The sequence below is a fragment of the Colossoma macropomum genome, unplaced genomic scaffold (genome assembly GCF_904425465.1).
Source record: "Colossoma macropomum unplaced genomic scaffold, Colossoma_macropomum, whole genome shotgun sequence".
Taxonomy (NCBI): Eukaryota; Metazoa; Chordata; class Actinopteri; order Characiformes; family Serrasalmidae; genus Colossoma; species Colossoma macropomum.
Genome location: NW_023494789.1, coordinates 13,100,124 through 13,113,870, shown reverse-complemented (window position 1 = coordinate 13,113,870; position 13,747 = coordinate 13,100,124). Strand labels below are relative to the sequence as shown.

General features: G+C 38.8%; 1 protein-coding gene across 2 annotated transcripts in view; it reads right to left on the bottom strand.

Moving 5' to 3' along the window:
• Positions 1-7,504: 7,504 nt before the first annotated feature.
• Positions 7,505-13,747, bottom strand: part of LOC118807936 (E3 ubiquitin-protein ligase SMURF2-like) — an 81,501-nt gene continuing 75,258 nt past the window's right edge. The window contains exons 14-21 of one of the 2 annotated variants that reach the window (XM_036570135.1): positions 13,187-13,290; positions 12,557-12,671; positions 12,030-12,208; positions 10,743-10,880; positions 10,288-10,408; positions 9,950-10,151; positions 8,308-8,383; positions 7,505-8,144 (exon numbers count right to left, since the gene is read on the bottom strand). In XM_036570135.1, coding sequence (XP_036426028.1) covers positions 8,045-8,144; positions 8,308-8,383; positions 9,950-10,151; positions 10,288-10,408; positions 10,743-10,880; positions 12,030-12,208; positions 12,557-12,671; positions 13,187-13,290 — 1,035 coding nt within the window. In that variant the 3' untranslated portion in view covers positions 7,505-8,044. The remainder of the gene's footprint in view (positions 8,145-8,307; positions 8,384-9,949; positions 10,152-10,287; positions 10,409-10,742; positions 10,881-12,029; positions 12,209-12,556; positions 12,672-13,186; positions 13,291-13,747) is intronic. The other variant, XM_036570136.1, reaches the window with a different exon arrangement.

Below are 13,747 nucleotides of genomic sequence, written 5' to 3'. Positions count from 1 at the left end.
GGAGACAATGCCATGTTGCATAGTTAAAAACGAAATTAAATCTCTACATTGGTCCTTTTTATGGAAAACAGTATATCATATAGTGTAGAGGTGGACGATACAGTAAAAATATTGCAATATATAAAAATATCGGAAATTTTCACAATACACGGTCACAATATTTATTTTTTCAGACATCTGATCAGTTGGAACTGAGAAAAAGAACCAGTGGTGCTACATTTTAAAAAGAAATACTATCAAAAACTGAACACAGTTATTTTTATGCAGTATTTGGCATACAGTGTTGCACTAAATCACGTTAAACGCGACTAATATTCTGCTCTCTATAATTAAACATGCTGTTGGTCAGTGTTCAAGTAGTGCTGATATGCGCAATGTGTTCAAAAAAACGTATTGTCTTGTGACATGATGTATATCATCATATATATCTTGCTGCTGTCTGAACAAAACATAGCTCCATTTTTGTCATTTTTCAGTTTTTATCATAATTTGAAAATGCCTGCTGTACTTCACATTGCGTGCAAATTTCATGATGAATGAACCAAAAGAAACAGCCCAAAATTACTAAAGTATGTTTTTTCCTTCTCCTGTAAAGTTCTCATTTTGGAGTTTTTGTTCTCACAGCAGCGATAAAGTCATTTTGCCAAGCTTTAACACAGTGTCTAACCACATTAGCATCTCTATACAATTCAACACGGTTTGATGCAGTTAGCTTGATACTAACAGGTGAGCATATTTAAGTAACTCTCAGTTGGTGGCTACACTGGCCTTGTAGCTACAGTGCAAAATTGAAGAAGCAAACTTGAGACACCAAACGTGCTGTGGCTCATCGACTACATGTGGCGTACGAGTAAAGACGTGTATTTTATTCTTTATTTTTTTGCTGAAAGATCACTTTGGGGACAAGCTGCAAGGTTTTCAGTGCTTGGATAAATTGAGATGAGGCTATTTCTATATATTGTCCTCTGTATGAGACATCAGGATGGATATCAGAACATCAGAGGATACCAGTAAATCTGCCCAGACAGATGACGTCAGCGAAATATAAAGAAACAGAATTTGTACGTTGTTTCAATAATCCCTCTCAATTTATTATAGTAATATAGTCCCAAAATATTACTGTACCTTTAAATGTGTATTCAAAAAAAGTGTTTTCCAAAGCTGACCTCAACCCAGACCTCTGTAGCTGTATTTGTTTTTATGGAGTATTTAATTAAACCACAAAGCAGATCCATATGAGGTCAGATCCAGTTTTAGGAACCAAGATCTGATTAGAAATCAGATAAGAACTGTTACAGAGAGACCAAATCATTGTAAATAGCTCTGCCGACACTGTGCCCATGCAGCTATTGCTGGGAAACGTTGTGAATATGGCCTCTGTTATCAGCCTGGAGTCCTGAGTATGATGAGTAACTCGCCCTAAACACACAAAACCCTTTTTGCTGCTAACAAACAGAAAGTCTTCCTCCATTACTAAACTGCTGATGGAAATGTGTTGATCTGTTTTTTGTACCATTTTCCTTTTTAGATGGTTTCTGTAATAATAAAAAAAATTGTGCACCTTTCCACCTTTGAGTGGACCACTGAGCAACACATGGACGTTAATAATGATCCTCGAAGCCTTTTATGATTATTTTGAACTTCTAATTGCTGGATTGGTCTTCCTTCATGTGTGAACACTGTTCGATTGATGTCATGATTAAATTATTTATTCAGTCACTCAAAATGATTTTGATTGAATCACTTGATTGCGTTTCGGAAACTTTCTCAAGTCTCGGCTCTCTTAGTTACTCTTGCTATGTTTGTCAAAGTTTCAGACCTTTTTGAAAATGGTTCTATGTAGCACCAAAAAGCGTTCTGCTACTGTGACAATGTCATACTTGTAACAATCGCAGAAACTTTTTTGCTGCTCTATAGACCCATTTTCAAAAAGAGCTGAAATTTCTCCATTCTCCATCCATCCATTTCACCATGCAAAGAACCATTTAACCATGAATGTTCTATACAGAACTCATGGTTCAGACCTATTACCTTTACTAAAGGACTCTTGAAGAATGACCTCGAGCATGAAAATGAATCAGTTGACTAGTTCAGAATATTTTCTGATACTGATAAATTTCCTTCTTCCTTCGGGATCAATAAAAGTATCTATCTATCTATATTTGGAATGGAATTTTAGTGTCATTTAAAACATTGACATTAAAAAATTTCTATTCCTAAAAATTGTGGAACAATAACACCACCAACCCAAAACCGTACAACCCCTGACCACCAACCCCCCCCCACCATGTATTAATGTTCTCCATTAACCTGAAGAACCATTTCACTATGCAGCCATTTAAGCTTGAAAATGTTCTGATACATCGGTTCTATATTAATATGTTGATACAACCTTATAACTTTTTAGTAATATTTAAGATGGAATTTCAGTGTACAGACATTTAAAAACAGTTATATTCCTTAAAAAAATCTGGAACAATAAGACACCCCACTAACCCATACAGTCCAACCCACGACTGCTTACCCCCAGAACCGCCAACCTCCAGTACCCCCGCTGACCCCTCCAGCCCAATCTCACTCTGACAAAAATGTAAAAGTTGGCTGCCCTGTATCTGCACATGAATAATCGAGGCGAAGGCAAAAATTATTGGTCATTTGGTCATCAGTCTTAAAGCGGAAAGCTGCTGATTACAAACAGCTCAGAGTTTACTGCTGCTATTGTGACGATGTCAAGCTTGTAACAGTAGCAGAGCCCTTTTTGGTGATATTTAGAACCATTTTCAAAAAGGTTCTATGTAACAACATATACAAACATTCTCCATCAATCTGAAGAACAATTTCACCATGCAAAGATCCATTTAAGCTTAAAAAGGTTCTATATAGAAGTCATGGATAGAACCATTCCCTTGAAGAACCATCTTCTTTAAGTGTGCACAGCACCCACCTCCAGCAGGAAAATGAATCATTTGACTCAGACATTCGATTCATTGTTTAACAAATCAAACTTCCCGTCACTAGTTCTGATTATTTTCTAATACATTAAATATATTAGAATTATTGCTTTTGTATTATTGTGTAGTGTTGATGTGGAAACATCCAAAATACAACCTTACGACTTGTTTTAGTGATATTTGAGATCAAATTTCATTGTCTATCCATCCATCCATCTATATTTGAGATGAAATTTCAGTGTCTATCTATCCATCCATCCATCCAGTAATATTTAAGAAGAGATTTCAGTATATCTATCTATCCATCCATCCATCCATCTAGTAATATTTGAGATAACCCTTTAAAAACAGTTCTATTCCGTAAAAAATTGTGGACCACCCCCAACCCAATACCATTCAACCCATGACCACCACCCCCCAAAACCTCCAACCTCAAATAGCCCCCCTCTCCCCGTCCCCCTGACCAATCCAGCCCAATCTCACTGACAAAAATGTAAAAGTTGTCTGCCCTGTATCTGCACACGAACAATCAAGGCGAAGGCAGAATCGCTGGTCATTCTCTGTTAAAGCAGAAAGCTGCTGATTGCAAACAGCTCGGAGTTTATTGCTCGTGTTTGAAGGCGTACAGATGCAACACTTCCCCTGCAGATGTGTTGTTTTATGTACAAGCTCACAGAACAGCCATAGCAATAAATACAAATTTCCAACGAAAATCTGAAAACAATTAAACTGAGCGTGTTCAACAAGCTTATTTACACAAGACCAAAATGTGCACACTCGTTCTGTACATACTGAAGCACAAAAAAGCCACTCACATACCTTTTTATACATCAAGTCAGTAAGATTATAGTGGAACATGCTGGAAAATGACTGATATGGATTATACATTATACATGATTTCGTGTGAGGACACTAGACAAAGTTAACTGTCAAAGACAACAGTGTGAACTCAGTGAGTTTAATGCTAAAGTCTGAACATGTGTTCAACTAATGGAAGCCAGTTGTGGAGGGATTCATTTCTGCATCATAACCCTTTAAAGCTCTTATCATCATATGAAAAATAGTTTTAAACTTTACAAAGCACCATTATGAGAATACTCTACTTTATTAAAAGAGTATACACGGACTAAATAAAACTGGGGGCAGTCATCGCTGGGAAGAAACTGGTTCATACACAAGAATGACCAAGACTTCTTTCAAATTTCAGAAACAAAAATGTTGGTAGATTCCATGATCGATGCATAATGCACATGCTAACATGCTAACGATGCTGGTGGGATCCAGTTAGCATGATCTTATTACAGAAGTCAGGCTCAGACTCAGGTTTCCTGGGCCTGTTTTCCCCTCATTGCCTTCAACAAAGCCTTTAAAATACAAAGAAAATTGTGAACATGCAGCTAAAACCTGTTTGACCACTCATACATTAAAAAAGTGGGAAATTAATCCTACATGACCTGAGATTAAATCCTGAAACAATTAAGCAATATACAAAGAACACATGGATACATTTCTTCAAATGAAAAGCCCTATGAAAGATTAAAGGTTCAGCGAAAAATCTAATTTATACAATTTTTCACTTCAGCTCATCAGCCAAGACATGTTTGGTGTCCAAATTTTGCTTCTTTAGTCTTGAGGAGCTACAAGGCTAATGTTGCTAACACTAGAGGTCAATAGTCACCCAAATCTTTTTTGTAAATACATCCTCAAAACTTCTCTTAACTCGCTCAAACCACATCCAGGTCTTCATTAAGGTCTTGCAGATTTCGTTTAGAACACATTAGACTTACTGTAACCTATAAAAATGAACAGAGCCTTAGCATGTAGCACGTTTTAGACAGGTGCCTGCTGCGTTCTGGCACACAATGACTTTCTTTTTTAGCACACAATAAGTTATACTGTGCTCTAAATCACGTTGACAAGTCTATAGCGCCTTAACAAACACCTTGATGCATGTTGAGAGAACTTTTGAAGACGTATTTACCAAAAAGATTTGGGTGACTACTGATTTCTATTGTTTATTAGCGACATTGACCTCCTAGTTCCACTTTTAGACTTGAGAAGCACAGTTTGTACACCAAGCATGTCTTGGCTTATCGACTACGTTGGGGTAAGTGGAAAACTGTCTAGATTAGATTTTGTGCTGAACTATTCCCTTAAGCACGATACAAACTCTTCAGCCCAAATCTTCTCTCGCACCGATGCTTCTAAAGTGCTCTCGAGCCAAAGACCCGCGGCTGCAATCATGCACGAGATCCTCAGAGCTGATTCAGAGTCAGCTTTTACATTCTGTTTCCTGATAAACATGACAAAAACAATGAGGAACTGATCCAGGATCAGGATTCTGTTCACCTCAGTGTCTTTTTAAGGGAACTCAAAATGTGACTGCAGCTCGTCTGGTGACAACAGCAAGGAATAAAGCTAAAGGAATATTTCAGCACTTTTCACTCTAATTTCTATCAGACAGTCGATCTCCACACACAAGAATTTCACCTTCCTCTGTGCTTAGGAAGAAGCAGAAAACAGGTTTTCTCTAAATATATTTAGAAACAAATGGGCAGTTAAACACTTTCTTCAGTCTGACATATCTGTCTGCTGTAAATCTGTATAGTGTGTTAATTTGGAGTTGGGGCTGGTTTACCAGAGGGAGGAATTTGTGTTTATACATTTCCAACACAGTAGGATGATGTAGTTCTAACAGTTTAATGGAAATGAAACAGGCTGTTGATGAAGTCCTTCAGTAAAATATGCATAAAAAACTTAAGAAGTTCTCTTAAGATATTCTTGAATATTTTCTTAGGAAAATCTTCATTGTTTTCTTGTGTACCCAGAAGGATAAGCGGTATAGAAAACGTGTGTGTGTTTTCTTATGTACGCTATGTTGCATTTTACCATGTACCATAAATGTCATGAGAAACAGTTTGAATTTGTAAAACTTATTTTTGTTATTAGTTTAATCCACTCAGAGGAGCAAAATGGAGAAAAACATCAAACCAAGCGTTTAAACAATTTTAGCAATCAAGAACTAGATGTGATGGTGGAAGAAACAGCCAACAGGGAAAAAATCATCTTTGGAAAATACAATAAATGTGCAGTGATGGCAGAAAGCAAGAGACGAGGACGGGCAGGACTAGATAAATTAATAAATTTAGACACTGACGTTGTCAACTACTACATCCTGAGACAACTGTGAGGCTGACGTAAGGTTAAGAAAACATTTAAGAAAATAATATTTTCCAAAATACCACTTGTTCTCAGAATTCTTCTTGGGGAAATGATTAAGAAAAGAAAATAAAACAATTCTTAAGAAGTTACTAGAAGAACAAAATTTTTTCGTAACTTTTTTCTTAAGAATGAAGTTACGAAAAAACACATTTAAGAGGATTTTCTTTCTTAAGACACTTTCGTAAATCCAGCCCTAAATCTGTCAATTTTTTTAGCCATATGCAAAGGTTCGATGTTTGAACACCCCAGATCAAATTATGTTTTACATGTTTTGTTCATTGTCTAAGTAAAAAAAAATACTGTTTAATTTTCACACTTAAATATGACACTTTTCTGTAAACTTTAGTGTACAATTTCTATTTGCTTGCCGAGTTTAACATATTAGCAAAATCATACTATATTAAATGGGCCATGGAAAACAATTTATGTTTATTTTTTCCCCACCAATGTGTTAAATTCAGCAAATAGAAATGTGAGGACTTGTTAACTCATTTTCATACAGAAAATCAACAAAACAGGTCATTTGACCGGGGTGCCAAGACCTTTGGCATACACCTGCCTTTCAGAGATGGTACTGGTTTGAGGGAAGAATCTGTAGTAATGTTACCTCATAAGATAGATGTAATGTTAGAATGTAACAGCTGTGAGTTCGAATAATGAGATATAGTCGTGTACTGAGCTCAGCAGCTGCTCATAGGCTTCCATTATAAGTGAGTTTTGAATGAACAGGTTTTCTGTTCTTTTCACAGTTCAGAGAAACGTGAAGGGAAAGGGAAATTATTGTCTGTGGTGATCGACGGTTTGATACAGAAGCAGTAGATAAAGATTCAGTTGAAAAAAGCTGGAAGATTCCTTTAAATAACTGCAGGGTATGAAGGTCGTCCTCCCGTCCTGAGTGCAGCTAAACACACGCAGACTCGTAACTTCTACTTCCTTCGTACAACCTGCACATCCACTCTGCATGACTATCCTGCATAGGTCCATACGCAGCTGTGGACGGCCACAGCGCTTCATAGTTTTACCTGCTCTCAATGGTCAGATTGATAACATAAAGGGTTTATTGAGTAGCTGGTGAGTTAAAGCACCAAACAGTGCAGTGCTGCGATCTGACCAGCCGTTCAGCTCGCAGCTCTAACCTGCTATTCGGGTCGGCTACTACAGCGGCCTTCGCTAGAGGCTTGACCCTTTGCATATTACAGTCGTATGCACCCCTGGTCAAATTACACTCGTTTTGTTGATTCTCTAAATGAACATAAGTGAACACACTTCTACACATTTTAATGCACAATTACTGTTTATTTATCAAAACTTAACATATTGGGAAGATAATATAACATAAAACGTGGCCTGTGCAAAAGTTATGGCACATTTTATATTTTATGTTTCATTTTTTTCCAATATGTTAACCAGAAAGGCACTAAAATGTGCAGAAAAATGCCACATTTAAGTGTCCTCCAGCAGAGGATGAGTTAACTTGTTTTCAGTCTATAAAACGAGTACTGTGACTTGGGGTGTTCAAACTTTTGCAACAGACTGTAGATGGATGCCCACATATGGGGACTCACAGTGAGCGCATCTGGAATCTTTGACTGAATCTCAGTAATGAGGAAAACTTCAACATTTAAGAGGACTTATCTGAAATCGTTTTATAGCAGCTGAGAGACGACAAAAAAAATGTACGGGCAGAAAAAAAAACAAAAAAATAAACGAAAGCAAAAATAGAGTCTTTCTGAATGGTGGTTTTATACTTTTTCTTCTTGCTGTATTTGCAAACTCAAGCCTCTGCAGTGACATCATGCTGCCACTGGACGACTCAGAATCCAGTCTGTGTATGTCTGCAAGGTCACTCCCTCTCCTCTAGATGCAGCCGGTCATTCCACAGCAAAGCCGCAGGTTTCCTCAATGGCCGTCAGCAGCTTGTCGTACAGTTTCTCGTAGCTCTCGTAGGGAGGAATGTCTATGCGATTGAAACTACAGAGACGAGATGACGGGGGAGAGAAGACAGTTTTATAAGAATACAAGTAAAACACATGCAGCAAAAAAGAAAACAGTATGAATGTAATTAATAAGTTTTAATGGAGACGTCTGATATTTCTCTGTGAAAATGTAAGACCATTATTTGTTGTTTATTTACCACGTGTGTGCTTTAGGCAGGTTGTTGGTGCTGGCATCGATCTGATGGATGGTGAACTGTCTGGGTCCTGCTGCACCTACACAATCAGCAAGATTTAGATGCCAAATCAGCCAAATCTACACACACATCTAGCTGTACGCACAACACAATGAATTATCACAATACAAAGATAATCTAAAGTTATATTCAATACCTTTTAACACCTTAAATGCTCAGGTGGCTCCAGACTTCCATTTCTCACTAAACAATCATTGTCTGACATGCAATGTCTGAATAATAAGCTTTAGGATGTAATAAGCCTGGGAATTTAGGGCTATTGTTTGTTAAAGGAACTAGAGGTGCACGGTTACCAAAGTTACCGAATGGACAACTATCACAGTAACAAGTGGTGTGTGGTTTTCACAGTTACCTGTACACTATGGTTACCATAGTAACTAGTGTTGTGTAGCTCCTACAGTGACTCACACAGAATAGTTACGAGAGTAACAAGTGGTGTGAAGTTTCCACGGTGACTAATATAGTTACCAGTTTAACCAGTTTGTGCAGTTTCTACAGTAACTGATACAGAATGGTTACAACAGTAATATGTGGTGTGTGGTTACCACAGTGACTACTATAGAATGGTTACATCAGTAATATGTGGTGTGTGGTTACCGCAGTGACTACTATAGAATGGTTACCACAGTAACAAGTGGTGTGTGGTTACCGCAGTGACTACAATAGAATGGTTACAACAGTAACACGTAGTCTGTGGTTACCACAGTAACAAGTGATGTGTGGTTACCACAGTGACTACTATAGAATGGTTACCGTAGTAACAAGTGTTGTGTGGTTACCACAGTGACTACTATAGAATGGTTACCGTAGTAACAAGTGTTGTGTGGTTACCACAGTGACTACTATAGAATGGTTACCGTAGTAACAAGTGTTGTGTGGTTACCACAGTGACTACTATAGAATGGTTACCGTAGTAACAAGTGTTGTGTGGTTACCACAGTGACTACTATAGAATGGTTACCAGAGTAACAAGTGGTGTGTGGTTACCACAATGACTAATATAGAATGGTTACCACAGTAACAAGTGGTGTGTGGTTGCCACAGTGACTACTATAGAATGGTTACCACAGTATAACAAGTGGTGTGTAGTTACCATAGTAACAAGTGGTGTGTGGTTACCACAGTGACTACTATAGAATGCTTACCACAGTATAACAAGTGGTGTGTAGTTACCATAGTAACAAGTGGTGTGTGGTTACCACAGTGACTACTATAGAATGGTTACCACAGTAACAAGAGGTGTGTAGTTACCATAGTAACAAGTGGTGTGTGGTTACCACAGTGACTACTATAGAATGGTTACCACAGTAACAAGTGGTGTGTGGTTACAACAGTAACTAATATAGAATGGTTACCACAGTAACCAGTTTGCCCATTTAGTACAGTAACCAGCAGTGTACAGTTACGTCGGAGACTCATACAGCGTGGATACCAACATAATCAGTATTATGAAGTTATTACAGTTACTAATACAATATGGGAACCACAGTAACTACTGCTGTGCTGTTACCACGGTAGCCAGCAGTGACTACTGTTGCACGATTACCATGGTAACCAGATGTGTGTGGATGGTGTTTTTTTTTACCCTGTAAGGCTTTGAAGCCCTGCAGAGGAACTCTGGAGGAGCCGGTGACGAACTGCAGCAGCCTCGCTCTCCTCTCCTCATCAAACAACTCCACCGCCTTCCAGAACCACTTCACCACATTACTGTCGGCTGTGCAGTGCTTCAGCCGCGTGTTCGCCCTCCAGTCATGAATATCAATCTTCCCCAGACCACAGACGATCAGCTGCAGGACAGAGAGGACACGTGCTGTGGAAATCCTACATACACTCCCATACAGCATACATCTTTCTTCCTGTGACTCCACAGGGTGTGTATGAGTGTGTGTGCGTGAGTGTGTGTGTGTGTGGTTCAGTCCATACCTCTAGTTCCTTCTCGTCGAAGGCTTTGAGCAGGTGCTGTGGAATGACCTCGTTGAAGCCTTTCTGCAGAGCCAGGAACTGAGCCTCGATCCCATGCAGGAAACGCCAGTTTACATACAGCCTACAGATTAAACACACAGGTTAGTTCAGTTGCTGTGGTAATCAAACAGTTCAGTTACAGTACAATTACCCAAAACAGAGAAGGACAATAGAACACAGAGCAGCTAAACTAGAAGCTACAGAGAAGCTGTCAATTTAACATGTTCACAATTAAAACTCTCTGACTGAGCTCAGTGGATACGTTTAAAGCCATAATAAGTTAAGTCTGAAGTTTGTTGGGTCTGTAAGAATGTTAAGTGGATGCACAGAATTGGTGTCTTTGAGGGCAAATAAAAGTGCCGGACAGGCTAATGTATCATCTTTGTGAACCAAAGTTTCCCCGGTGGCCTACTTACCTGACGTACTCCTTCTTGGTCTCCTCGGTGACGGGGACGCTCTTGCCATTGGGTTTGAGCTCATGCTGAATGATCTGACCGTAAGCACTGTGCTCAACGCAGAATGTGTGGTCGAGCACCCCTGTGATGTCATTTTCCCTGTCCAACACAATGAGAATGAGAAAGTCACCCAAGTTATTAATCACAAAATTCATGTTTTAGTACATTTCATGTTTCAAAATGATTGAATTTATTGTGAAAAGTTACAGCTACTGTGCAGTTTTGTGGAGAGGAAAACCATCCTTTACATTTTTGTCATATTTTGTCATGTTTTGACATAATTACGTAATTTAGATATGAAATTATGTAAAAACATATAAATATTTAGCAACCAACAGAGATACCATAGCAGCTGGTCAGCAACACCCTGGCAACCATCTAGAATACAATAGAATTAATCTGGCAACACCGTAGCATCCACCTGAAATACCAAAGAAACTGCTTAGCAACACCCTAACAACCACCAGAGATACCACAGCAGCTGGTCAGCAACACCCTAGCATCCACCTGAAATACCAAAGCAACCGCTTAGCAACACCCTAACAACCACCAGAGATACCAAAGCAACTGCTTAGCAACACCCTAACAACCACCTGAGACACCATAGCAGCTGATCAGCAACCCCGTAGCATCCACCTGAAATACCAAAGCTTTTGCTTAGCAACACCCTGACAACCACCAGAGATACCATAGCAGCTGGTCAGCAACACCCTAACAACCACCTGGAATACCAAAGCAACCAGTTAACAACACCTTAACAACCACCAGAGATACCATAGCAGCTGGTTAGCAACACTCTAACAACCACCTAGAACACAACAGCAATAACCTGGCAACAACCTAACAACTACCAGAGAATAGCAGCCAGGCAGCAACACCATAGCAAACACCTAGAATACAATAGCAATAAACTCTTAACACCCTAGCAACCACCTGCAATACCACAGCAACTGGTTAGCAACACCTTAACAACCATCATGGGTAACATAAGAACCACAGAGCAAGATCCACCTGGGACAGCATTACAACAATCTACAAACACCTTAACAATCCTGAGGAATTATGTAAGCTGTCTTCAATCACTTTTCATTTTTACGGGAAATGAACTTTTCTACTTATGTAATATAAACATATAGCAAAATTCAAAAACAAAATAAAATTTAAATATTCACAAGTAATAAGTCAAATTATCTCCTGATGTTATTACTCTGGGGCTACGTGTGTATGAAGGTGCTTTTGCTCGCTCACAGTATCCAGACGAGGCTGTTGTGAAGATCCGGGTCCACAGACTCCATGTCGTCCAGGGTGATGGGTTTGCCCAGCAGCTGCTTATAGAACGGCAGAGTGAAACCCCCGTCTATGTAATGACCGTGGAACACAGCCATGCCCATGATCCGGCCCACAAAGTGGAAATACGACAGGTGCTCCTGCAGCACACACACGCCCACATGGAGTTAATAATGTGTTTATACAGTGAGATAGTATGAAATAATGTGAAATTGAATGGTTTGAAAGTAGATGGTTTTTTAAATACATACATGTCTGTGTGTGTAAATAATTTAATGGGCTAAACATAGTCTGTGTAAAAGTTATGGCGCATTTTATATTTTTTCAACAACTAACATTCAGCCATTAAAAAACGTCATATTTAAGTTTTCTGTAGAGGATGTGTTTCACCTACAAGAGGATGTGTTGATTTTCTTTTACATACGACTGCAAGGTTGCTAATGATATGCAGTATGTCCTCAGGTATGTGTGTGAGTGTGTGTCCTCACCGGGTTGACGGCAGAATCAGGGTTGATCTGGAGGGTGTAGATATCGTCGCGTGAGTACTGGAACAGGCCGTAATACGGGTTCAGCATCTCATGGGATAACAAATACAGCCATTCTCTGAAGAAGATACAGCAGCACACAGAGCAGGGCGTCAACTAATGAATACTAGACATTCTGTAAATTTGTGCAGCCTCATATGATATAATTATCAAATATAAATGTGAATTATTTTTAACATTTTAGAACACGATTTTTTTTTTTTATTCCAAAGTGACTCTATGCAAAAACATCTTCATCTCTGGGTAATTTAATGTTTAACTTAAAAGAAATCCACTTCCACACCATCCTTTATACACTAAAACACATTTCTTCATATATAGCTATATATATATAGCTTTTATTTTTATTACAGTTAATGAGTATGCTTTTTACATATTCATCATTATAGAATCAGACAATGACCGCCTTAAAGTGTTATCAGTAGTAGGATTTGACTGATAATTCACAGTCTGATTGATATAATACACTGATACACAGTGTATATTATCTGTGAACACAGCACAGTAACAACTGAGCCATGAATTTTTGTCTGTGTGCAAATTAAAGAGGATTGGTCCTCTGATGTCCTGTACCTGGCCACACCCCCATAGTCCAGCCCCTCCTCTCCTCTAAACTTCACCATCAGTCTTTTCCACAGGTCCTTCTGCCTCATCTTCATCACCTGCCGATACGACTCCTGCACACACAAACACACACACACACACAAACGTGTAATTTAGTAAATCTTCACAACTTTGGATGACAGAAAGCAATGCAAACGCATTGTAGGGGTTTCAGGGCCATTATTTGTAGCGTGAGCCTAGATACATTTACGCTGAGGATCAAAACGGAACGATTAAACATCTAACCAGCCATTAAAATTAGTGGCGGGATTATGAATGAGCCCAATGGACCTATGCCCACCCACTTTATTTACTGACCCACCCAAAATGACTTCTCAAATTTAATTTAAACATTAAAGTTTTAGGAATGTGAATCACTTCCCCCCCCACCCCACCAAAAAAGAAAATGCACTCATTCATCTGAATCTTCTTGAGTTTTCACATTGCCCCATTATTTAAAGCTGTATTCATTACTTTTTGATTATTAATTATTTAAAGTCGATAATTCACTTCCATCCTCAGAAGACACTT